Source organism: Sinohyriopsis cumingii, chromosome 6 (genome assembly GCF_028554795.1).
Source record: "Sinohyriopsis cumingii isolate HCF-2022 chromosome 6, ASM2855479v2, whole genome shotgun sequence".
NCBI classification, from domain to species: domain Eukaryota; kingdom Metazoa; phylum Mollusca; class Bivalvia; order Unionida; family Unionidae; genus Sinohyriopsis; species Sinohyriopsis cumingii.
Genome location: NC_142966.1, coordinates 131,568,396 through 131,595,524, shown reverse-complemented (window position 1 = coordinate 131,595,524; position 27,129 = coordinate 131,568,396). Strand labels below are relative to the sequence as shown.

General features: G+C 35.8%; 1 protein-coding gene across 1 annotated transcript; it reads left to right on the top strand.

Annotated features, from left to right (window-relative positions):
• Nucleotides 1-15,533: 15,533 nt before the first annotated feature.
• On the top strand, nt 15,534-18,023 carry LOC149797982 (uncharacterized). The gene is made up of 2 exons (XM_089960515.1): nt 15,534-15,868; nt 17,073-18,023. The coding sequence occupies exons 1-2, from the start codon at nt 15,572-15,574 to the stop codon at nt 17,178-17,180; spliced, it is 405 nt and encodes a 134-aa protein (XP_089816641.1). The 5' UTR covers nt 15,534-15,571; the 3' UTR covers nt 17,181-18,023.
• Nucleotides 18,024-27,129: the final 9,106 nt, after the last annotated feature.

Here is a 27,129-nt window from a genome sequence, read left to right as displayed (position 1 = left end):
TTCTTTTAATGGAATGTGCAGATTGGCGTCATACCCATCTTACGTTTAAGAATATTGGCGAATATCAGAAAAACAGTGCATCGACTGTGGTCCGGGACAGAGGGAGACCGCATCTAATACAGTTAAGAAGAGAAACGGCGCACGCGTCTTTGCTAAATATTGTCAAGGTGAGCCGATGATAATGATGACGATGATCATCATGATCAGCATAACGATGAAAAAGCTGAGAAAAACAGCAACAATAATAAATTATAATAAAAACAAGATATAATTACTGTAAACATAAACGCTTCAGCACGCTGTTCCAAAAGATATCGAAATAATATTCTTAGCAATATAGAAAAAATGTTACATCGATAATCCTATTCCTCCTGAGGACATTGGTGACACATTGTATTATTCTCGTCTTCTTACGTGAAATTATACTCTTGATAATTTGGCATAACTTTTTTTTAATCAAAGTAATTTACTTTCAAGCATGTTCACAGTCAATTAAAACAGATTTAAATCAAGTTACTTTGAAAGTTATAGGAATCATTACTGATTTTAAAAAATCCAATAAATTCACGACATGGAATTTAATAATGTTTATAACAATTAAATTAAATTAAGAGGAAGAAAATATCATGCAATTTGAATAACGGCGGGAAATAAATGCAAATGTAACGCGGATGTTTATCACTTTTAAATTTAATTACAATATGAACTTAACGTTAAAAAGCTCCCTTCAAAATATTACGTACGATTAAAAATTAAACAAATAAGGATTATTTGCATAAAACATTTTTATAACAATGTATCCCTTACTCTTTCGATTTCAGTGGTTCTTGACCAAGCAACTACCGGAAGTGCTTCCTCCTGGTTTCAAAGCGGAGAAATCCCTCATAGCGGGATATGCGCAAAAGTGTATAGAACTGATATGGCTAATGTGTGCTCAAGATCCTCCAATGTTTTTGGAACCGGCAGAATGCGGACTTTCTTTCGATGATGAATATTTCAGAGTTTACTCGAAAACTGGTTCAGTCGTAGATTTCTGTGTTTGGCCTCTTTTAAGGGAATTCAAAAATGGACCTGTTTTGATAAAAGGCGTTATTCAACCAATATTTTGTTTTTATTTTTTAGACGGAATTGCGAACGAAAGGCTAGTTTAACAATGCTTTATACATACAATATTGGTTCTTTTAGGGGGTATCCTTCAGCACAGAGCTGGCAGATATATTACGATTTTGCTGGATACGGAACACTTATTTAAACTCCGACACAAAATTCCTAACTTTAATTCAATAGTCAAAAAACTGTAAAGGTTATTGGAACAAAGATGAGCTCTTTGGAAGGTAGTTTTCATCATTATTGACTTATATGCTTGGAACTGATGCTATATCAGTTTTCAGTAAAGTTTACCTATGCAGGCTTACTAAGAAAACGGTACTGCCACGTTCCAGCTTATGCTGTTTGAGAACAATGTTTATATACTTAAAAAAAAAAAAAAAAATCAATTAAAACAAACAAAGAGATAAATGATCAATTGGTCCTAAGTTCAATATGTTTAATATTTACTAAAGAATATAACCAGTTTATCATTTATCCTTGTGGGCGAAAGCCATGGCTTCTGGAAGAAACTCCGTTTCCGGTCATTGTATAGACACTTAAGAGGGTGTGTTTGTGTTTGAATAAATGTTAGTGTCGAATTCTGGTGTCATATCCAAATCTACTGTTGTGCATCATCGTTTCTGTAACAGTTGTTGATACATTATTTCAAAATTAGTATTGTTAGCAATGAAGAGTTTATATTAAATAGAAAGAAAAAAAAAATATATATATATATATATATATATATATATATATATATATATATATATATATATATATATATATATATATCTTGATATAATCTTGACAAATGTTAAACTTATGTTGGCACCCCTTGACTCCGTTCCAGCAGATGCTGGTAAAGAGTTGGAGGTGTCACCCTGTTTTTCGTTTCTAAAGGTCATGGTTTGTGATTTATGTATCCCCCGTCCTCCCAAATGTAGATTTCATATGTGATATTGTTTTATTTGTATTCATTTTGTTTTATATAAACTTTTTAATTTTAATAATTTGTTGTTTTTTTTGTGGTTTTTTTTTTTTTTTTTTTGTTAAATTTATTTATTTATTTATTTTCGTCAGGGTTGATCTTTGTTTCGTTTCGCCATATATCTCGAGTTGTCCCTGCATGCGGGTTCTGAGTTGTACTCCGTTCCCACTCGGTACGCAGGTCGGTTTCCATTCTCAGGTCAATACTTGCAAACACTAGTGCTTGTGATTGTTTTCTTGCCTTGAACCCGACATGCATGAAACTTAGGATCGTACTCGTTTTCCCTTTGCGAAGGTTCAGGGTAAAAGTTTCCGCTCCCATCCCCATTTCATTATCGTTATTATTTTGTAGTGACTTGCCATAGTCATTAAAGTCCGGTGTGGTGCTTTTTGTGTGTGTTGTGTTGTAAACACATTTTATTTTGTGTATAGACTGGCAATATCTAGATCATATCTTAAGAGTTTTGGGTTAACTATCTAATTTTCAGTAGTGGCACGGTAGACTTGGTATTAGTCCCTGGGGGGTAGTTCTATCTGTACTTGGAGAATTGTTTGATTCCTTTCCGGGCTGGGGTGTAATTAATCATTGGTAGTTATCGTTCCAAGATTCCTGTCATCTTAAGCTAGAAAAGATTTGAAGGGGATAGTTTGGATTCAGGTTCGTCATATGATGTGTTGTTTAGGGGGTTAATCATATTTAGTTGTAATTTCTTGTTTTTTTTTTGTTTTTTTTTTTAAATAAAAAAATTAAATTATATGTTTTGTAATTATAATTTTTTTATTTTTTATTATTTTTTTATTTTATTTTTTATTTTTTAAATGTGTGTGTGTGTGTGCATGTACGCAGTTTACTTTGTTGTTGTGTATACTTATCTGCTTATTGTTGGGTTCCGATAGATAGAAATGGTGTGTGTGGGAGGGGTGTAGATTATTGTATTGTTGTTTTCGGTAGGATTTTGTACAGACAGGACCTGCATGGACTCTATTTAGACAGTCTCTTTCCTCGACTTTATCCAGCAGGCCATATCTGTTTATCGAGCGTTGTATATTCTGGTGGGTCTTGTTTATTTTGTGTTTTGTGGGGAGGGGGTATCAGTTACAGAAGTGTTGACTGAGATTCCCTTGGGATAAACTCTTGAAGAGAGTTAATTCTCAAGCCCTCACATCTGTTTCTGTTATATTCCTATAGCTATAGTCGGGATGAAATAGTTGTGTTTTTGTAGTATGGCCAAGTTTGCCGTACATGTATAGTTGGAGGAATTGGATCTACACAAAGTAATACAGTCACAGACGGGTGGGGTGGGGTGGGGTCCATTGGGATAAACTCCTTAATAGGTTTTTTGCCTACCACCTCCTCTGTGTACTGTTTCTGTGTTTTTTAATTTCGTAATTTGGTTGATGATTGGTTGTGGTGGTGATTTTTATATATAATGGTAGACAGTCCTGATTTTGTTAGTTTGTGATCGCAGGATGGGGTGGGGGTTTCCGTTTGGGATACACTCTTTAATAGAGTTATGCCCGCCGCCCCTTCTGCCTACTGTTTTAAAAGGTTGTTGGTGGGGTTTAGTAGAACGTGATTATCCTATTTTTTTCCAATTACTATTGTGTGTGTGTGTGTGTGTGTAATGGTAATTAGTTCTTTGTACATGTTGGATGTTATTCGGATGGCTTGGTAGTCCATATTTTATCGTTTCTAATTTGCACGATATTATTTATGTATTGAATTATCTCATCATATAAGTTTTTATCCTCTATGTTGTCTGTGTACAATAATTGTTTTGTCTGGAAATTCCCTATTGAATTTTTTATTTCCTGTTTAATGGCATCCCTTTGTGTTTTTGTATTTGGACAATATAAAATTAGATGTCGTTTGCTATCGTATTGAGTGTTGCATAAGATACTTTGTGGTATGGATGGGATGATTTTCCTAAAGAAGGCTTTTTCTCCTGTCCACCATGCATCGTGTAGCTATAGATATAATCTTGTCTGAGTGTTGGTGTTTTTTATTTTACCCCATTTCTCCCAGATTGGTTTCCACTTTAGCTCTGGGTGTAGATGTTCTATTTGTGTTTTGTGTTAGTTTGTATAAATGTTATGTAAGTATCCGTATGTTTTTTCTTCATGCAAGCTCCAGATCTCTTTGTTAGTTCTGTATTCTATGATTGTGGTTTCTATTTTATATGCGATGTTTGGGGGTCTGAGTTTCTTTGTTAGTTTGTTATTTTTATATATTTGTGGGAAATTATTTAAGATATATCCAAAGAAATAAACATATATGTTTTTCCATGGTCTTCCGTCCAGGTTTTGTAACTTTTTTATTCTGTTAATGATGTTTGCTGTTTGTTTGATTGCAAGAATAGGGATGTTAAGCCCCCCTTTCTTGTTTTCCCTTTGCAGTGTCTGTTTACTTAGTTTGTGTATTTTCCCATTCCATATGAATTGGTATATTACCTTCTCGAATTTCCTAATGTACTGCATGTCGAAGTCTATAACACTAAACTCATACCATATGTTACTAAAAAGGTATGTTTTAGCTATGTGGGCTCTGTCGATAAGGTTAAAATACAGCGAGCTCCACAAAAGTAATTGTCATTTTAGTTTGTTAAGTACATTTAGGTAGTTTAAGTGTTTCGCGTTTTTACACCCAAAAAATGCCGAGTGTTTTAACGTGTTTCTTTATTTATTCAGGTGGTAAACCTGGATAGTTTCCACGCCAGTTCCCGAGTAACAAGATTTCGGTTTTCCCATCGTTTATCTGGGATCCGGATGCTTTTCCAAAGTTGTAGTATTCTTGCATTAGATGTTTATATGAGGTTATGTCTTTTATAAAATTGGTACAGTCATCCGCGTGCTGTAGCATCTTTATTTCATCTTTTAGGTTAGGAATATGTATCCCTCTGATGTTTTCATTGCTCTGTATTTTGATTCTTAGCGCTTCGATGCCCATTACATAGAGTAACATGGATAAAGGGCATCCCTGTCTCACCGATCTCTCTATCGGGAATTTGTTTGTAATCGCGCCATTAGTTTGTACTACTGCTGATATGTTGTTGTATAGGATTTCTATCCACTCTTTATAAATCGGTCCAAAATTAAAACGCTTTAGGATTTCAGTTATGTAATTTTTTTCAACCCTATCGAAGGCCTTTTCTTGATCTATTAGGATCATCGCTCCGGTGTCCTTTTGGCTCTCAATAAAGTCTATAATGGTTTTGATTGATAAGGTGTTGTCTATAATATTTTTGCCATCACCTCCGCATGTTTGACTTATATTGATTATATCGTTAAGTGTAGTAGTGGTTCTACTGGCCAGTATTTTACTTAGTACTTTATGATCAGTGTTTAGTAGAGTGATTGGTCGCCAATTTGTTAATTCATTTGCATTTTCTTTGTTTTTGTAGATTAGCGTGATTAGTCCTTGTTTCATGCTTGGGGACATTTCTTTTTGTTTGAATATTTCCTTGAAGATCTTACATAATAATGGTGCTAGTAGTTTTTGGAAAGTCTTTTAGAATTCAGCGGTTAGGCCGTCTAATCCCGGGGATTTATCCTTGTTTAGTTGGTTGATTGCGTTTATTATTTCTTGTTCCGTGATGGGTTTCTCGCATAGGTCTGTATTCTTTTGGCTTAGTTTCGGAAAGCTTACATTTTCCATGTAATGTGCTATATTTGATGTTGGTATTTTTTGTGATTGGTATAGATTTGCATAAAATTTATGTATATATTCTCGCATTTCTGTTTTATGTTTTAGGACTTTTTCTCCTTCTTTTAATTATGTGATGCTTCGTTCCAACCCTTTTCTAATCTCCTCTTTCCTATATAGGTGCCTCCCTTCTTTGTAAATGTAGTGGAATTTACCTGCTCTGTGTCTATTTCCTATTTCTTCTTTCAGTGTATGTAGAACGCTTTTTGCCGTTTGTATATCTTCGTTTGTGGATTCAGGATGGTGGATAATATAATGACATTCCATCTCAATGTACATTTTGTTTTTTGCAATGGAGAGTGCATATGATTGGGAGATTTTTTTAATGTCCTTCTATTCTGTTCCCATTCTTCTATTATATTATTGCAGTGTATATCGTGGTTGGTCAAAATATGAGCAATTTCTTGCTGGTATGTTTCCAACTGTAGTAATTGATTGTTTAATTTCCATTGTCCCCTTCCCCACTTGTGTGGGTTTCGGGTTTTTATTACTACAGAAGTAGCATTATGGTCCGCTAGTTTAAAAGGTAGGATTTCAGAGTTTATTATATTTTCCTTGTTTTGGTCATCTACATACATTCTGTCTAGTCTCGAGGCTCCATCGCTTTTATAGTGATATGTAAATTGATTCCCTTTTGGATTTTTGAATCTGTATGAATCTGTTAGTGAGTGTTCCTCTATCAGGTTGGATACGGTGGGGGCAAGTTCTTTGTCAAATTCAGACATTCCTCCCTTCCGGTCCAGGTCTGAGATAGTGCAGTTAAAATCTCCAGCTATCAACATGTGTTCGAGGTTGAATTCTCTTAGGTATTCTTGTAAGGTTTGGTAGTAGTGTCTCCTATGTGTTTTATTTCCTGGTGCATATATGTTGATTATGTGTATGCTGTTAATAAAATGTGTAATACCCTACCTTTTAGTGTGTCGGGTATGTTGTAGTTTTTCCATTTATTATTTTTTATGTTCTTATTTAATATAAAAGCTACCCCTGATCTTGGGTTAATTAGATCTTTTTGTACTATGAGTGTAGCATCCAAATTGTTTTCCAGGTATTGTATTACTTGAATGTTTATGTCGTGTATTTCCTGTAATAGGATAATGTGATAATTTCTTGCAAAATGTACGAGTTGTTTGGCTTTATCATGGTTTAGTCCATTACAATTTAGAGATAGAATGCGTAGTTCTTGCTCCATTTCCACAGAGAAAGTATGTACGGGTTACTGAGTGTTTATTTTGCATTATGAGTTTTGGCATTGGTTGTATGTGGTGGTTTGTTAGAAGTTATGGTTTTTGGTTGGTGTTTTAGTTATTGTTTTGTATTTTGTTGGTGTAGTGTTTGGGTGATCCTTGTTTTTGGTGGTTGTTGTATTTATGTGCTTGGTTGATAGTGCTGCTTCTTGTTGTTGGTGCTGCTTCTTGCTCTTGTGCGGGCATATGAGTTTTGCTGGTTGTTGCACGCTGATTTCGTGTGAGGTTGCTTTTGACGATTTGGTGGGATCTGATATAGGTTGTTTTCCTCTTTGTTGTTGCTTGTCATTGTTTTTTGGGGGCCTGGTTCCATTTAATTCGGACTGCTTGGTTTTCTTGTTCTTTCTTTTGTTTCGTGGTTCTACAGTTTGGTAATCTGTTTCGGTTACACTTCTACTGTCCGCCTCCGCCCGTGAACCATCGTGCTCATCCTCCAGCGCCGCCTCCTCCTCACTCTGCATGACCTCCTCCTCCGTTTCTGGAGCTGCTGGGGGCTGGGGCTGCTCCACGCTGACAGCCTCCTGGTCCGGCTCATGATCCGAATCGCCACCATTGTCGGAGATGTGTCCGAACAAATCATTACTTGTTGTACCCCGTCCGTTTGCCTCTCTGCAATCTCTCCTCACGTGGCCCTTTTTCCCACAAGTGAGGCAGGGGCGTGTGACATTGCACCCTGGGTACCACGAGTGTACCACGAAACCATGTACCTTAAAAATCTCTGGCACCCTTTCTACGTCTGCAGCATCAATCTGCACTATTCTCTTTCCAGTCCTCATTGTCGGGAACCCCCGCAATGTCTCCCACCTAACCTTACAAATTCCGACACCCAGTCTGGCTTCAATTCTCTCCTTAAACAAGTCCATAGGGAACTCATTCGGGTATCTGGTAATGTGTATGTCCATGAATTTTCTTTTTGTAAACCTAGTTATGGGTGGTGATGTTATGATCAGGACTGTCTTCCCTTTTATATTAAAACTCTCAAAATTAATAAGCTTTGTTTTGTTTTAGGATAGATCAGTATAATCCCTCTTCCTATATTTGTAATAGAATCGATATTTTCGAGGGTTACTCCCCTGGCGGCTAGTGCCCCGAGGATTTCGGGGGTTGCCGGTCTTTCCGCCGCATGGACTTGGGACAGATCTACCGCTTGGACATAATCCCATCTTTCTGCGGTAAAAAGTTTGCCTTCTTCCGTTTCGGTGAAGGCGTGCTTGGGTAAGAATTGCTTACATACCTCTTCGCTGTTCATCTTGTATGAGTGAAACAGTATGCTTAGTTGTTTTGATATACGGTACACCTTACAATTTAATGTGTAGTGGTGATGTGTGTTGCGATAGTGTCCTTAAAGGGAAAGTGCTATTTTAGTGGCAATGTCGTGTAAGGAAGAATAAAGAGAAAGATTGGAACGGACTCACCAAAGGGTTCGGCTTCCCAGCTGGATTCCACTTGCTCCTGAATCACTGTTTACCTTCCTTTTTTATCCAGACTAATTTTTCCGCTTCTAGAATAGGAGGTTATCTTTAGTAAAATGTGAAAGATAATCTTTAGGCAATCTTTGGTAACAGGCGAAAGATTAATACGATGTGAAGAGTTGGATACTGTTGAGTTTAATTATAGTGGCGTGCACACAATAGGTTATCAGAACTCTTTTTATATAATAAAAAAATACGGTGTGCATAACGCTTACTATCAAGTATTTTATAAATAATTAATCATATTCTATTGAGAATTAATTATATATTCAATTTCATTTTAAACAATTAGCAAACTTATTTTTATGATATTAGATTATACTTTTAACAATTAAGTTTTTCTGCAAAGTAAAATAATATGAAAATATTCTTATCTCATTGTAAACAGGGGACAAAATTCAGAAGTAAAAAAAAAGAAAAAAAAAAAAGAAGAGAAAAAACAGAATTAATAAATGTCATATAGTGTTTTTGAATATAGACCTTTTTGGATATACCGTATTAAGACGGTGAATCCAATAGGTTTCCTTTAGCAGACGATCCATTTCAGAATCAGCTTTAACAATAGGTTGGAAGGAGAAATCTTGCAATGTATGGGAAATTTTGTTGAAATGTGCGACAATATGAGATGAAAATGATTGATAGATATAGTTTTTTTATATCTGATCTATGTTGGTTCATACGCTTAGATATTTGTTGACTAGTTTGTCCAACATATTGGATGCCACATTATTTGCATGTTATCAAATAAATAACATTTGATGTTGCACAATTAGTATCACAACGCATATTAAAAGTTTCTTTCGTATTATTACTATTGAAAGAAGTATTTTCATTAATAAATGAACAGTGTGAACATCTAGGTCTATTACATTTAGTTGATGATCCTATTTTATATGATGGTTTTTCTAATTTGGAATTAGGAAATCTTTAAGATCTTTTATAAGCAAGTGTGGGTTTGCTTTTGTGTAGCGATTTAACACTTGCTTTACATGATAAGTTTAATAAATCCAAATATTTATTGATAATCTTACCTATATTAGGCAAACTTGGATTATATTCAATAACAAAAGGAATGATATCTTCATTTCTACTTTTGATTTTATATTGTAAAGATTCAAGCTGTGTAAGAGAAGATACTTTTTGGAAAGCAGTATTAATGATGTCAATAGGGTAATTTCTATTTAAAAAATGTTGACCTAACTCTGTCAAAGATGATTTAAAAACAGCGTCATCCGAAATAATTCTTCTGTATATTTTTGCTTGACTATATGGTATCCCATTTTTACATGATTTAGGATGGCATGAAGAATATTCAACATATTGATGAATATTTGTGTTTTTAACATGAACCATGGTAGTAATGTCATTATTTTCATTTTTCACGACATCTACGTCCAAAAATGAAACTTTAGTTTTAGAGACATTGAATGTAAATTTTATTGTTGGATGTAATTTGTTTAAATTGTCTATATATTTATATGTAATAAGGATGTGTTGTGAAACACAACCATAAACATCATCATGATTACTAAAAGGTAACACAGTGTTCACATTGTTCACAGTCGCATCAGACAACCCTCGCGGAATGCATGTCAACCATAGATGATAAAAATGTTTTTTTCGTTTTTTATTTTACCTCGAAAAACGCGTTTTTTTTACGTTTTTATGTTTTTGCGTTTTTTATATTTGGTACTTCCATTTTTTTTTATCATCGGCCATACAGGCGGTCCTCTGTCATACTCTAGATAACAAATATCGATCAATAATGAATCTATGATGCTAGCCTACGATACTTTAAGTAAACATGCTACAACATAGTGCTGATATCTGGTAGTGTAGGCCAGGCGTGTATACATTTGTATCACTGAAACGTTAAAACTGGTATGTAGCGTGTAAATAAGTAAAATATTTATTTTTGTGTTGCCTAAAAACTATTGGAACGTTTTTTTTTCGTGTTTTATTTATTGAGAAAAAAATGCGTTTTTTTACGTTTTTTATTTTAATTTTAACGTTTTTAACATCTATGATGTCAACAACTCAAACGTTAATGCTGCATATTGAATATAATACACTGAGTTTTTCAGCAGGGAAGGTGTACTGAGATATACCGGCGCAGAATTTGAATATTATAAACTATGTACGCTATTTAAATAAAATTATTTAGAAATCTTGTGTGCAAGTTCCATGTTTACCGTGGATTTAAAACCATGTACCATCGATGATCCTGGGTTATTTACAGTCTGAAAATTTTATGGAGGCATACATATTGACGGACATATTTTTTTTTTTTTTTTTTTTTTGATTATCGTGACCTATCTTGGCAATACAGCAAAATAAAGGAACAATTAGAAATTGTATTGTTTCCTCCATAACAGCAAATCTTGTAGATTTAGGGTTTGAATTCAACGTTTGAATTGATTTATATTGTTTTGTCTCGATCTCTCACTTCCCTAAACTGATCACCAAGTTGGTTTCGACAAGAAGACTTTAATGTGAATAAATGTACATGTATTTTAACCAAATGTCGTATGACGCTTTATACTGGGGTGACTTTGGAAGGAATCGATTTTCAAAATTGTACGTCATCATTTACAATAGTTATGGTCCCTAGTTGATTTTCTCCTAGTGTCAGTGGTTTCCGGGATAAAGATTGTTGGAATTTTAAAATATTTGGTATGCACCTTTATTGTGATGAGACTTTAAACGATTTCTCATTCAGCTAATACCGTTTTACATAGTAAAGTATTTTCTTGGTTTCTGATGACGTTTTATGCATCCAATTGTTCGTGAAACCTTCAATGAATTCTTTTTCAATGTTCCATGCTTTACATGAGTTACTGCCCCTGATTGTTCACCCTGCTAACTTTGAAATTGACATCATACTTTATGAAGGATTATTGGATTTAGTGTTATGTATCCACAATATTCAAGAGTAAATTCTAGCAAACATGGTGATTTTTTTGCGATGTAACCTTTGCAGATAGCTCAAACATTCGCCAAAGGATGCCTAACATTTATGCTTTGGTCAAGTTAAATGAAATTGTTAAAGGTGTATTTATTAGGGCTCCACTTACTAGAGTATGCGGAACACTACAGTAATCACGACTGTCCATGCGTCTGTCTGTCGCATAACAATTATGTTTGATTTTCAGCTTTCAAAAACATCAAGTACAGAAGTTATACCCTCATACTGTCCAGTCTCCTTAACTTTAGTTTCTGGAGCATTAATTTACTAGCTCGTGTAATTACTTAGAAGAGTTATGGCCCCTGATTGTCCGCTCTCATAACTGTAATGTAGCATTGCATTAACAAGGCTTATTGGATTTCAACCAAATCTGGCATACACCTTATATTTATGAGACCTTAAACTTGTTTAATTTCCAGATTTCTACAGTATAATTTAGAAGAGTTGTCACAAAGAGTTGTCACCTGATTCTACACACCATTAACATTGGATTCCAGAGCATGTTTTTACTAACAAAATGTTGTAATTTATTCATATTTATCAAGCATCTACATATTTACAGGAGCTTGAAATTTCTATTTTTAAAGCCACACAAGCCTAGTTGACACACATACACATATGCACACCCATACACATACACACATGCACACACATACACATGTAGATACACATACACACGCATATACACATACACACACATATACAACACAGATGTAAACACTACATACTTTGGCTTAGGCTGGAATTTCTAAAACATCGTTTTGTATTCACCTCAAATTATTGACGTTGTATTAAGTGGTATGATTTTCCTTCTCAACAAAAAAGAAAATTAATTGATGATTTTGGTTTCTCCGTTATCAATATAGATGTATGTCTGTCTGACTAACTGTTTATCTATCAACTTTCCCGTCAGTCTGTATGCATGGATAAGTATGTGTGCGATCATGTATGAGTGTGTGTGTGCGCGTATGGGTGTGGGTGTACGTGCGTACGTGTGGGTGACTGTGTGTGTGCGTGCGTGCATGTGGGTGTGTTTGTGTGTATGTGTGTGTATGTGTGTGCTTGTCGTAAGTATTAAACTAAAACAAAGACAAGACCGATAGTATATTGTGTTCCAGAGTGACCCAAATGTAGTGCAAGCGTTAAGGACATTAAAAGGTTACTCAGTTATTGTTAGTATATACGATTTCGTCAAGCCTCATGATTCTAAAAGAAACCGCACTAGGATATCCATGACATGGCTGAAAAATATTAAATGAAAGTTCTACCGAGGAAAGGATTTTTGTATCTTGTTGTGACTCAATAATCCCTTCGCAATTATATTTCGCAAAAAAACCCAAACCTTTATCATGACTTGCGTTCGTAATATACAACTTGCTGACGTTACTTTATTCTGTACATATATAATTTTAAAATTACTTGTACCAGACTTTTCTTGACTCTTAGAACAGGCATTTCCATTTTATTCCAAAAAATCATCTTTCCGTGTGTTTACGGAGTCTTATATAGTATGTGTGATTTCTGGTAGATTGGGTGCAAACGTTTTTCGGGCACTATGGAGGGTGTTGAATAGGACTTCATAATGTTTAACTAATAACAGACAGATGAAACTCGTCATTGTTAGTATTACACAAAAGCTTTCGATTATTGGAACCTCCACATTACGCTTAGTTTCTAAGACGACGTATGGCATATTGTTTAAAATTCTATGCCCTCTTTAAAAAATAATTTGGGATTTCTTATGTTGCCTGGTGGAATATAGATCATCGCTTAATGAAAACTGTAAGTAAACTTTCGTTAATATATGCAGAAAGTTTACGTTGTCGACAAATAATAGTTTGTTATAATAATCACATATTAATTTACTTGGATTAGATAAAAGAAAACAAAAGATTTACTTCACATATTTCGATAAAAAAAACTGTAAAGTAGTAGAACCTATCCGTCAAAAATGATGAAAGTAAAACATAAATTTTAGGACAGCAATCGTTCTATTACCCTATTTACTTGCCTGTAAGTTGATTCCAGCCTGCAAACTGCACAGACACATATCCGCCAACGCATAATACGCAAGCGGATCTGGGTCCATCCAGTTTGTTAGAATTAATCAATTGAAGAGACAATACAGACCCAATCTAACGTCGCATTAAGCAACGGCAGAAAAGGATCTATGTTGTTTGCAGTTAAACATCACTTTTAAAGGAGTATATACAGTATTAATGACTACATACAGTAAATAAATGTTTATAAAAAAAATGGGATAAAGCTATACGAAATTCTTAGGCTAGAAAGACTATATGATCGGCTGTTGTAATTTTGTGCCTGCGTATGTATATATTTTTGCCAAATATTCCATAATCCTCAGCTGTGTCATATTACTTCACTTACATTTAACAAAATTTACATAATGATAATAATAATAATAATAATAATAATAAATTGTTATTATTAGTATGATTATTAGTATTATTGTTATTATTATTATTTGTTGTTGTTGTTGCAGTCGATCCCACCTTAGTTGAAAAGAGAGATATAGCAGTGAATTTTCCGGCCACGACATCAACGACGCCGGCATCTTCAAGAAGTTTCCTAAATGATTTGGTTGAAGTTTTCATTTGTATGCGTGTCTAAAATTCATTAAACAGATTCACATCAAGCTTGTGACGAATCTGAAACAGGTACGCTCGCACCATTACTTCTATGTCGAGGTTATAGTCTGTTAATGTTTCCATTCAAATTTATCTTTATTTGTTTTATTCTCTAAACCCATTTTTGGGATATTGCTCATACTTATAATGATTCATTATAAGGTAAAAGGCAATTTATTTATATACATGTGTGGTCAAGCCTTTGACCTTGTTGTCAGGGTCACATGTTTCGTATCAATGCTTCGATCGTGGGTTTGACATAAAGGTTCCGCTCTTCATATAATAATTGTTATATGTAGTAGTACTAGTAGTAGTAGTAGTGGTAGTGGGGATGGTGATAGTAGTAGTTGTTGTAGCAGTAGTAGAAATAGTAGTTGCAGCATTGGAGTTTATTAAAACCGTTGTACGTCTTTGGTTCATACATTTAAAATAACAGTATGAATGAACTTACAAAGTCAATTGTAAAAAAAAAATAGTTCACTAATAATGGATTGTTCAGCCAAAATCCTTAGAAATCCACAGTCTAATGCTTTCAACCTATCACTGAGTGCTTGCTTCGTTATTTAAAGAAGAAGACGTCATGGCAAGTTCACCATCTCCCGAACAGTTTACTTAAGTTGACATGGAACCTTATATACACACAACAATATTTCAATCTTCATTTAATTCTAATGTAGCCACCAAGACCTAATATTGTATACACATATTAGTCTCACAATCTAAATTTAATACCGATCATCCAGCAAGACCTGTAATTTTACGTATTGTTGTACAGAAAACCCTTAGAAACTGACAAAGAGTAAATTAATTTTCTGCTTTCACATCCTCGATAAATCAGTAAACTACAAAATCAGCCGTAATAACGCTATCTCAATGGAAACTCCGCTATTTGCGGAGAAACAAAATTGTCCAATGTCACATTGAAAGTCTTAAAGAAGCAAAAGAAGTGGCAAATACATACAATTTTGCAATAATAATCAGAACGATATATATATATATATATATATATATATATATATATATATATATATATATATATATATATATATATATATATATATATATTTATATATTCGCCTATATCTATATCGTTGCTCCGCTACCCATTTCTTAACAAAGAAAGCTTGCCAGGAAATTTTATCGTACACTAGTTTTATACATTTTAATGTCTTTTTATGTAATTTGTTTTGGTGTTCACATTTAAAAGACTTGGTGCTATTTTCATAATTGCCTTCCGATTTAATTCAGGACATTCTCACTCGCTCCTTACAGTTCTTGCTCTTTCATATATTGTGGGATAAGCCTATCAAGGGAGATAACTCGCCAGGAACGTATGATCTTTTCACTGACAATCAATTTCCTTTTTTAATTACACTTTTCAGTGAAAAAACAAAAGTGAAACTTACTGATTACAAATGGCAAAAATGGCGGTTAAGGACTTGGATACACCGTTGCATCGGTTAATGCAATATCTTGAAGCTGGCGAATATGCAAGGTTGACAGACGAGTTTACCGACTTCGTGTACGAGGATTTTGATGAAAGAGTTCAAGAGGTCCAGATTCATACCAAAGATAAACGTTCATTTCTATTCCTCAAATCATTTATTGACAAAGTGAGAAGAAAACAGTACAACGCTGCTCATGAGCATTTGCAAGCTGCGCGCCAACAATATCAGAAATTTATGTTGCAATACAAGTCTTTGCCAGACAGGAAAAAGCAGCCAGTAATTAAGCCAAATCCACAGCCAAAAGTCAACGAGGTAAGCTGTTCCCTTATTTTATTTCTTTCTCTCTTTCAAACTTGGACTGCAGAACCTGGGACAGGATGTTTTCATAAAGTGAACATGAAAACACGCCTGTCTAATGAGGTTTAGAAATTGTCCTTCTAACCTGTGTATATACTATTCTTGTAATTATTGGCACTGTGAATACGTTGGAACCAGTATCTCTAAAAACAGAATGCATGTCCACAGTCTTCTGGTTATTTGTTTTATAAGCAATGACGCGGTAATATTAAAATTCAGAAGCATTGAACAATTTAACGGAGACTAGAAAGAGAACTCCAGTTATAGTTGCAGCAATATGATGCCTCTGCCAGTATCGCATTCAGTTCGTGAAGAAACATTAACAAATCACTTGGAACAGGAGGCTACCAAAAGATCTCACTTGATAATTTTAATGAGACACAGCTGATGATGTGCACAACGTGATATGCATAGCTAAATCGTTGCATGTTAATACAAAGTTTAGTCTCTTTTAACCAGACTCTTGCGTAACCGTAAGAGGTTCTGTGCAAACAGAGTCTACTAACCGATAGGTGTTGCTCTTTTCTTTTTTCGTTCTTTTATTTCATTTCTAAACAATATACCACCTATTCCGTTCAGTTCAAAGGCACTTTTTGTAAATGATCGAAAAATGTAAACATGTAAACACACACACACACACACACACACACACACACACACACGCATATATATATATATATATATATATATATATATATATATATATATATATATATATATATATATATATATATATATATATATATATATATATATATATATATATAAACATACATATGGATTCTAGAGGCGGTAGAATGTATTCGTGCAAAAGTAGGCAATGGGTGCCCCTTTCAGTGAGGTGGTGCCACACCATGAGAATTTTCGAGATTTTATGTGCATAAGAGAAAACTTACCTACTGTTTCTTGTGGTTGGTCAAAACAGTAAAGAATAATTAGAAGATTGTGCACAGATGTAATCAAAGCTTTTATTAATAATGTTAATTAATCTGTGAACCACTCGGCGACTTTACCACGTACTTGGAGTGCATCGTTTTGAGTGTTACTGTCATCAGTATATACCTTTTACCAGACTTTCGTATGGCGAAGATGTCACGTTAATGCAAGATGCGTGGTTAACCGAAACTGTCAATATTTGTTTTTTTTTTCTTTCTTTTAGCCAAAACCTACTGTTATTCCAAACGAAGCCACGAATCCCGGCTATCGGGCACTGCCGCCCTCAAAATCTCCCCCGCCTGCGTATACCCCACGTCTTCAAAACGTATAAATTCTCCGGTCCGTCCTGAATCCATCCCCCCATTTGATATTGATGAAAGACTACAGCCGCCCATAGAGAGGGAACCTACACGACCACGGCAAGATATAAAGCATACAGACAGACCTGTGATCTTTAGAATGGAAGAGGCGAGTCCAAAACCGATTGAAAAGGAACGAAAACGACAGAGGGAACCATTTTTTCCGGTTCGAAGTCCTGATGAATATAAGCTGATCACTCCAGTACGTAGATGTGAAAATAAAGTAATATACTTTCCAAGAGTTTAAAGAATTTATCAAAAGAATAATTCATGCAAAGACTTCAACCAAAATTGGACGATATACGTAAAAACAAAATACCAGAATAGTATTTAAATCTCCTCTTTACAATTTAATTTGAATCCATCGAATAACACGATTGAGGTCAGTTTAATCCGAATCCATCCAATAACATGATTTGAAGTCACGTCTTAAGCAGAATCAAATCAAAATATTGATATTTCCTTCCAAACCTATGTCAACTGCAGTAAGATAATAGTTTATGTTGAACATGTATATCCTTAGACGCAACAACACACACAACTGTAGTTAAGCTTTGAATGTTGCGTGCTATTTCACGAGAATCATCCACCATCTAATGAATTCCCATATTTAAATAAAGGTTATAAGGAGAATGTTTCCATGCACGCACACACACCTACGGCTTAAGTTTGATATATGGTAAAACACTCACACATTTGTCTTCAGTTAATTAAACTCATGAGGTTCTTTTCATTTGTTATCTTGGTTGTGCTTAAATGTTGACTTTGCACGTGCTTTTGTAGTAGAGCTTTGTAGGTTGTGTTTAAACAACCAAATATTTTAGTAGGCAGTTAGTATATTATCGTGTAGTTGCTATAAGAATACCGACCATATGTTGCAGGAAAAATCAGGAAAAATTATAAGCCTTTAAATCCATGCTCAGACACGTGTTTACAACTGGTAAACCGCGCATGGTGCTGTAATGATGATGATGATGATGATGATGATGATTATTATTATTATTATTGTTGTCATTATTATTATTATTATTATTATTGTTAAGTCAGAATGGGGTTCTGCCCTGGCTACCAACCCCTGAAGATGTTCGACCGAACTTTGTCAGTAGAGTGGATGATCGGAAAATAGGCACACGAAATCGATATGGTCCGAATATCTTCGACAGTCAATATAGTCCGAATATCTTCGACAGTCAATATAGTCCGAATATCTTCGACAGCCACTTGCATTCATATGTGCATGACACATATAAGTAAGTTGTGTCCTGATTTTCTTAGAACTGATCACAGCTGATCTCTCTGCAAAAATGTGTGTAAAAATAAAAATAAAACTATGCTGTTCATCTGTAGATAAAGAGATAAGTGCTGTTAATCTGTATATAACGAGATAAATGGTTATATGAAATAAACGTTTTTTTTTGGAATGTACAATTTGATTTATATCAGGAACCCAATGTCAATACTATTTGGTTTATTTGACGAATATCCATCAAGGGTTTTATTCTGACAACCACGACGGGTTCTATAATGAATTAAGTTATGAACCATTTACATGTTTCTTTTTTTAAAGAGCCATTCGGTCTAGCTATAGCAAGACATTTTCGTTACGTTTTCAGAGCCGGATCGAGAGATCTACCGGCCAAGATAGAAAGGAGGTGAATCTCTCTATCGCCTTGCTTGCACGCACCATTCCATCACGACTAAGCACTCATCACCAGCAAAAAATTATGCCACAAAGTCGCTGGTATATGCACTCGTGCCTAGCACATGGCGTACTAGTAATACAATTGCACGGTATCATTATTTGTATAAAAATAGTAATTCTGCACATCAAAAATACTCCTGAAGAAGCCAGGGATAGCACTCCGTTCTGTTTGGTGTATATTTTTAATTCTGTTTTTGGTGTATATTGGTCTCTCTCTCTCTCTCTCTCTCTCTCTCTGATGTTTGTGTCAAGGATGGGTCTATACTGAGAAATATAGCTTTGATCATGAACTAATTACTGAATTTGTAATTTGACGGTTATGTCCATTGTTTTACTGTAGGAAATGAACTAGTAATGTGAATCCTACATCATTATTGTTAAGGTAGTAAGGGGAAATGACTTCACATTCTCGAGTTAAATTTCTTCATCAAAACTATAATTTCTATGTGGACTCAGATCGCAATTAATTTGCTATAATTTTACTATATATCCTTTACATTTGTTTCTCGGTATTGAACTTTCCATTGACCTTCCATTGTGTCCAGATGATACTAAATCACATCTTATTCTAAAGTACCTTCAATGATGAACCCACTGCGAGGTTCCTAGCATGTGTAATGAGGCATATTTTGCATAGGATGAGCTTTAAACAAAGTCCCGTGCACTGAGTCACAGATTTCACTACCGGAACATGATAAATGCTTCATTACTCGCTGTGCTCTGTCCCCGAAGTACACACAGACAACCACACCATATGCTCAAATTCTTAAGAATAAACAATTACTTTTAATCAATGCTATGAATACCTAAATCCAACTTTTGTTTCGCCACCAAAAGGAGAGAAGAAAAAATTGCACTTAAAATAGAATGGGACTCCTTTCGTTTGCACTGAACCGAAAGTAATAATTGTGGCCCGATTCCATGTCTGAAAGGTAATGCACTTTGCATTTATTTGTGCTTGATTTTCTTGCTATAAGTATGACAGGTATAAAGTGCCTGATTTTCTTTCTACTGGTATAACTTACGCCGATGCACACAATCAAGCGCTGCATAGCCTTATGGGAAATATCATATTACATGTGAAAACATAAGGACATATTTATCACATGTACATATTGACAATTATTATTATAACCCCACCAGAACACATAATAGTTACGTTGAGAGTATTTGCCTTATTGAAGTCCCATATTTCATCGTTGCTTAATGAATATAGTCGTACTTCAAGCGTTATTCAACACAAATAAGCCGGTGATTTATCAAAGTCTGAACAAATTGTTTAGTTTGTTTGCTTCTTTCTGCATTTTTTTTTCACATGCAAATAAAAGAAACTGAAGAGTTTCACTTGCACATGCTTTGTCTTATTCATTAACATGACCTACCCTAAAACTTTAAATATTTATTAAAGTTTTCGTGATCTCTGAATAAATAGCGCCATGTGATTGGTAGAATCATTGAAACATGTGTTATGTCCCCTGATCACATACATTATAAACCAATTATCAGGTTAATACTAAAAACAACACGAACCTCGTATACTGTAATTAGTTTACAGCATAAAACCACAATTTGAGTACATACACCAATCATTGGTTACACGCAGTGGTTGCGGATTCGTTTAATGGGGTGGACTAAAACAATTCAAAAGACCCGAAAAGGGATGTGGTGGGGGCATTATCGTTATACAATCCGGATTACTCTATATGCACGAGAATTAAGGCTAGTAGATAATGCCCGGGGACGATGGATTGTTGCCCCCTGAATCAGATCCTGTGAACGTGCAATACATACTGAAGGGATCGACTGACTTTTAAAATTAGCTTGATTTGCTGTGTGTAAAGGTTACACGATGACCCCTGATATGTGGCTGCAAAGAGTTATTCTTAATATGGTCCAATAATGCATATTTGGAAAGGGGAAGGTTTTAATATATGGAATCCCATGATCTAAATTTCTGTATTAAACTGATCTTTTCCCAATGAAAACGATGGACAAAACGAAACTATATTGTCCGATTATACAGTCATATGTATGAGACAGAGGTCTACAATCATGTGTATGAGAAAAGGTTACAGTGATATGTATGCAACAGAAGGGTACAATCATATGTATTAGACAGAGGAGAACAAACGCATGCATGAGAGAGAGAGGAGTACAATCATGTGTATGAGACAGAGGTGTACAATCATATGTATGATAGAGAGGTGTACCATCATACGTATTAGACAAATATGTATAATCATTTGTATGAGAAAAAGTTACAATCATATGTATGAAACAGAGGTGTACAATCATATGAATGAGAAAGAGATGTAGTCAGATGTTTGAGACAGAAGTGTACAGTCATAAGTATGAAAAGGAGTTGAAGTTCTGTAAAGTTCTATTATTAGTAGCGTGTTCACCTCATTCTTCCAGATCTGCCCATCTAATAAATCATTGAAGGTATCTCCATTCTGAAACGTTCTATCAAAATGCCCCCAAATTTCGTCTCATCTAACTGTTCAAAGCAACATTGGTCACTGCGATTTTCATCTTTCCTTCAGACGAAGTCCTGAGACTAGTGTAATAAGGACGGACAGCCAGCTTCAGTTGGATAACTTATATAACTCGCAACGCCCTTCGAAACTGGCAGAGCGGTTCTTAGCCCTTTATTTTGGGGAATATGCACATGCATTTAAGGAGCTGACGACACGTGGCATGAAGGAGAGAAATGTAGTATTCTATTTGTTGCAGATAGTCACGGTACTTTGTTTACTTTCATTGAGAAAGAGATATTGCTTTCAATATTTGCCAAAATCTCTTTGATCAAGACGCAAAACCCATCTAACATAAATGTGAAACTTTTTTTCGTAACACGAAAGGAGTAAACTCTTAATTGGATAAATGAGTGTACACGTTTTAAATGGTTAATGATTACGACACCTATTCAGATAGTCAAAGCAGAAGCATCTTGAGCCTTGAAAATTATCATCGTCTAGAATGTCCTTTGTTTTATTATCTGTTTCGATCAATCAATCAATCAATCAATCAATCGTAGCATATTTCAGCAACCTTTTTCCAATTAATCAGTCGATGAAAACATATTCTTGTTAATATTATGTGCACTTCACATGCGTTTAGCATGCGTCATATTTAGTTACATAATTTTTGAACGACAGTTAACAGTCCTATGAATTTACATCTCAGGAAGCTTATGATCACAGCCGAACTGCAGTAGAACTGAATCTGAATGAGAAGCCGAATTCAAGGGAAGAAACATCGCGGGTAAAACACAAAAATATTTATTTATTGACACGTCTGTATACTATTCTCATAATCAATAGCCTTCAAACTTTCATGTTTTGCAACATAAATATGAAATATTTTTTCATATTTTTATATTTTAACTGAGATCTCGTTACTTTTACGGGTAAAGATCATTAACACAGATGTCTCGTATTATCAATGTCTTTTACAGATAGGTGTACAGTCAGATTGTACATAGTACGTCACTCGTATTATCATTGTCTGATACATGAATTGTGTACAATCAGATTATATATAAGTAGTATAGTGGGCCACCCTAGTGTCAAGGGGGACTTTAGTGTTAAACTAGGATATATCAATTCTCGCGTCAAGGGGAATTTAACATGGGGAAATTTAACATGGAGTGAATGGGGAATGGAACATATCGACCACGATTGGGATACCCTGGCGTCAAGGGGAATTTAACATGGGAATATATCGTGGGACTTTCTAGTGTTAAGGGAAAATTAACATAGGAATATATCGTGGGACTGTCTAGAGTCAAGGGAAAATTAACATGGGAATATTCGTGGATTATAAACACTGATACAACATGAAAAAAAAAATTGAGTCACGAAAGCAATTTCTTTTCGAGGCCTATGAGGGGCCCTGAAAAGGGCCTTTGGGTTCTTCTTCTATTTCTTCTATTTCTTCATCCATCTCCTGACCTTTCCCACTATTCCTTTCTTCTTCTTTTCCGACTCTGGCATCCAGTCTGGATGGCCCAATGCTCTAAACTTCTCCTGAACTTTGATTCAGTTATTGTTAATCCTCTCAAAGTCTTCTTTTTTCTTTATATTGTCTCTTTCCTTTCTCTCTTTAGTCCAGGTTTCTTTGATCTTCTTGACTTCTTCTGTCAGCACTTTCCTCATCAGTTCTTCTGCCTTTTTGAGTTGACCTACTCCCCACTTTACAAAGGACCACTCACTCCATTCCATGATATCTTCTAAGAAGCACCTGACTCTCGTGACATGATCAATGGCCTCCTTCAATGTTCCCACTCTCACATAGGGAGGGTGAATGAAGCCTCTTAATCTTTTTACTTCTTCCTCTATTATTCCCTGGACAAGATCCATAGCTACCTTGAGGCTGGTTACTTGACTTGTCACAACGTCTTTGGTAACTGGATGTCTCCATTCATGTTCAAGCCTTTCCACTACACAGGCTCCATCCACTATCCAGTACCAACTGTCTTTTAAGTTGTTAAATAAAGCTGTGACTGCTACCATCTCCTTTGCGCTTACTCCGTAGAATGGTGCAATGACGAACACTTTCAGTTTTCATATGTAAAGCACGGACGTGAAGGAAAACATCCCCCTACTTTTCTCTTCTCATATTATCTACTATCCACACAAAGGTAATGAGACAAAAAACTAACCACATTATATACAATCCACACACGCTGAGAATCAAAATCAAGCCCATAATATACTATTCACACACGGGAAGGAGCTAAACTAACTCAAACTATACTATCCACACACTCGAAGAAGCAAAATCAAACCCAAACTATACTATCCACACACTCTGAGAAGCAAAAAACAAACCCATAATCTCTTATCCACACAGAAGGGAAGGTGAAAAAACCACACACTCTACTATCCACACAAACGTACGCGAGCGCTTACAAACCCCAATAATCTACTATCCACACAAACGTACGTGAGCGCTTACAAACCCCAATAATCTACTATCCACACACGGAGAGAAACCAAAAGCTAACCAAAATCTATAATCCACACATGCGAAGAAGCAAAACAAAACCCAGACTATAGTATCCACACACGCGAAAAAGCATAAACATAACGAAAATCTACTAACCACACACGCCGAGAAGCAAAAACATAACCAAACTGTACTATCCACATACCCGGAGAAGCAAAAACGAACCCCAAAGTATACTATCCACATACGCGGAGAAGCAAAAACAAACCCAAACTATACTATTCACACACGCGAAGAAGCGAAATCAAACCCAAACTATACTATCCACACACGCGGAGAAGCAAAAACATAATCACAGTCTACTATTCACACACGCGAAGAAGCCAAATTAAACCCATAATCTACTATCCACACACGGGAAGAAGTCAAATTAAACCCAAAATCTACTATCCACACACACGAAGAAGCAAAAACAAAACCAAAATCTACTATCCAAACACGCGGAGAAGCCAAAACATAATCACAATCTACTATCCACAAACGAGAAGAAGCCAAATTAAACCCATAATCTACTGTCCACACACGCGAAGAAGCAGAAACATAACCATAATCTACTATCCACACACGACGAGAAGCATAACAAACCTAAACTATACTATCGACACACACACGGAGAAGCAAAAACAAAACCCAATTATACCATCCACACACGCGAAGAAGCAAAATCAAACCCAAATTATACTATTCACACACGCGAAGAAGCCAAATCATAACCATAATCTACTATCCACACACGCTAAGAAACAAAATCAAACCATAATCTACTATCCACACACGCGAAGAAGCAGAAACATAACCATAATCTACTATCCAGACACGCCAAGAAGCATAACAAACCCAAACTATACTATCCACACACGCGAAGAAGAAAAATCAACCATAATCTACTATCAACACAAACGTACGTGAGCGCTTACAAACCACAATATTCTACTATCCACGCAAATGTACGTGAGCGCTTACAAACCCCAAAATATACTATCCACACACGGGAAAGAAAAATCAAACCCAAACTATACTATCCACACACGCCGAGAAGCATAAACATGACCAAAATCTACGATCCACACACGCCGAGAAGCATAACAAACCCCAATAATCTACTATCCACACACGGGGAAAAGCAAAATCAAACCCAAACTATACTATCCACACACGAGGAGAAGCAAAAGCAAAAACATAACCATAATCTACTATCCACACGCGCCAAGAAGCATAACAAACCCCAATAATCTGCCATTTACACACCGGGAAAAGCAAAATCAAACCCAAACTATACTATCCACACACGCCGAGAAGCATAAACATAACCAAAATATACTATCCATACACGTCGAGAAGCATAACAAACCCAAAATATAGTATCCACACACGGGAAGAAGCAAAATCAACCATAATCTACTATCCACACAAACGTACGTAAGCGCTTACAAACCCCAAAATCTACTATCCACACACGAGAAGAAGCAAAATCAAACCAAAACTATACTATCCACACAAGCAGAGAAGCATAACAAACCCAGAATCTACTATCCACACAAATGTACTTGAGCTCATACAAACACACATGCATAATCACATTAGTAAAGGAGTAAGTGTTTATAATCACACTACTCAACACTCACACCAATTGGCTAATTGACTACTATCTCTTTTCTAGAGCTTTGGTTAGCCCTGAAAAGGGCTGTTTTTGGAACTTCAGAGGCACCTTGCTAATGTTGGCATCTCCCAGGTCTGGCACCGCACACGCATCGTCTGCTCCAATCCCCTTCCCAATTTACCCTTGTGGTTGGGAGTGCAGAGGCTTGACGAATAGCCTCATCACCCCAATCTTCAGTTTCTGGGATAATGAAAACTTCCCTCTGTCTTCTTCTTCTTCTATCCCGCAATCTAGGATGTTGTGGTCTCCTTATTTCTTCTTCCCAGTTTTCAGTTGGGCGAACCACAGGTAATTGTACTACTGGTGGAAGAGGCTGTGGCTGTGGTTGACGCTGTGGTACTGTTACTGTTGTTTGTGGAGGTGTCCTCGCCTCAGGTTTCACTTCACACTTAGGTCTCATCATTACGTGAGACCTGATCACTCTCTTCTTTTCCTCCTCTTCTTTCTTCCTTCTCTGCTCCTCCTCCTCTTTAATCCTACCTTCTTCTACAATGGCCTCCGCTGCCAGCTCATTCAGAAGGCGCCTGGCGTATTCCAGGTGCATCTGGAGTTTCAACAGTTTTGTGAGTCTACTGCTCATTTTCAATGTTGTCTCGTTGACAATGGGTAGCCAGCCTGACGAGTGTTTCCGTATATTACCGAAGCACGGACTTGAAAGAAAACATCCCCTGACAATCAAATATTGGTTGGTTTTTTAGTTGAATTTAAGTGGTTTTCGTTCTTTTGAACATGTACCACTTGTTTATTCACGCACTGCGTGATTTTTAATTACTCCTGGGGGAAGGAAAAGGAGCCTCATCTCCCAGGCTTTTATGTACTCACAGAGTACTTTTTAATTTAGCCACTCAGGTGTAGGACCAACTAGTCCTTAACAACCTGACTGAAAGGCTAATAAACATGAGTGGGAATAGTCACACAACACACTCATGTTTCTTAGTTGGATTGAAATGCCCCAGGTGTCAACCCAAGCAGTATGTGACGCCCGCTACGATTGGTCGGCAGCGATGACCTCACATTAGGACACCTGGTCTTGTGGCAGGTGGAAATTGTTCCACATACTGTACTGCCACGTGTACGTTGTCCGAGCGTGGTAAAGGAGGAAAGGTACTCGGAAAGCCAGAAATTAGTAGTTACATTATGAAAACAATGAATGCCTGTGGTCAGGTTATAGTTATTGGGACTTAAGACGGAGGGACGAGTGCAATGAAAAATATCCATGGGATAGTTACCTTAATAGGACTTGCACTCGCACCGGCCGTCCCCCTCCCTCCTCTAGAATTTTTTTTTTCTCTAACATTTTATTTATAAAAACCATATTATGAAAGACTTTTGATTTCGGAAGTAATGATTTAAATATAATTAACCAATTCGAGGGAGTGAAGTATAAAATATTAAAGAAAATACAGAGCTCACTGGAATTCGGATAAATTTATACAAAAACTGTGAAGAGCGACCCATATATAACACACATTAAAACAATAACAATATTTTTTGAATAAAATGTAACACACTGCTACTTCACCTAAATTCCAAAATGTATTAAATTAAT

Bases quoted from the DNA above. Each gene is read 5' to 3' on its own strand.
- LOC149797982 (XM_089960515.1), top strand. From the start codon at position 15,572: ATGCAATATCTTGAAGCTGGCGAATATGCAAGGTTGACAGACGAGTTT. The intron at 15,869-17,072 runs GTAAGCTGTTCC...TCTTTCTTTTAG, and splicing joins CACAGCCAAAAGTCAACGAG to CCAAAACCTACTGTTATTCC.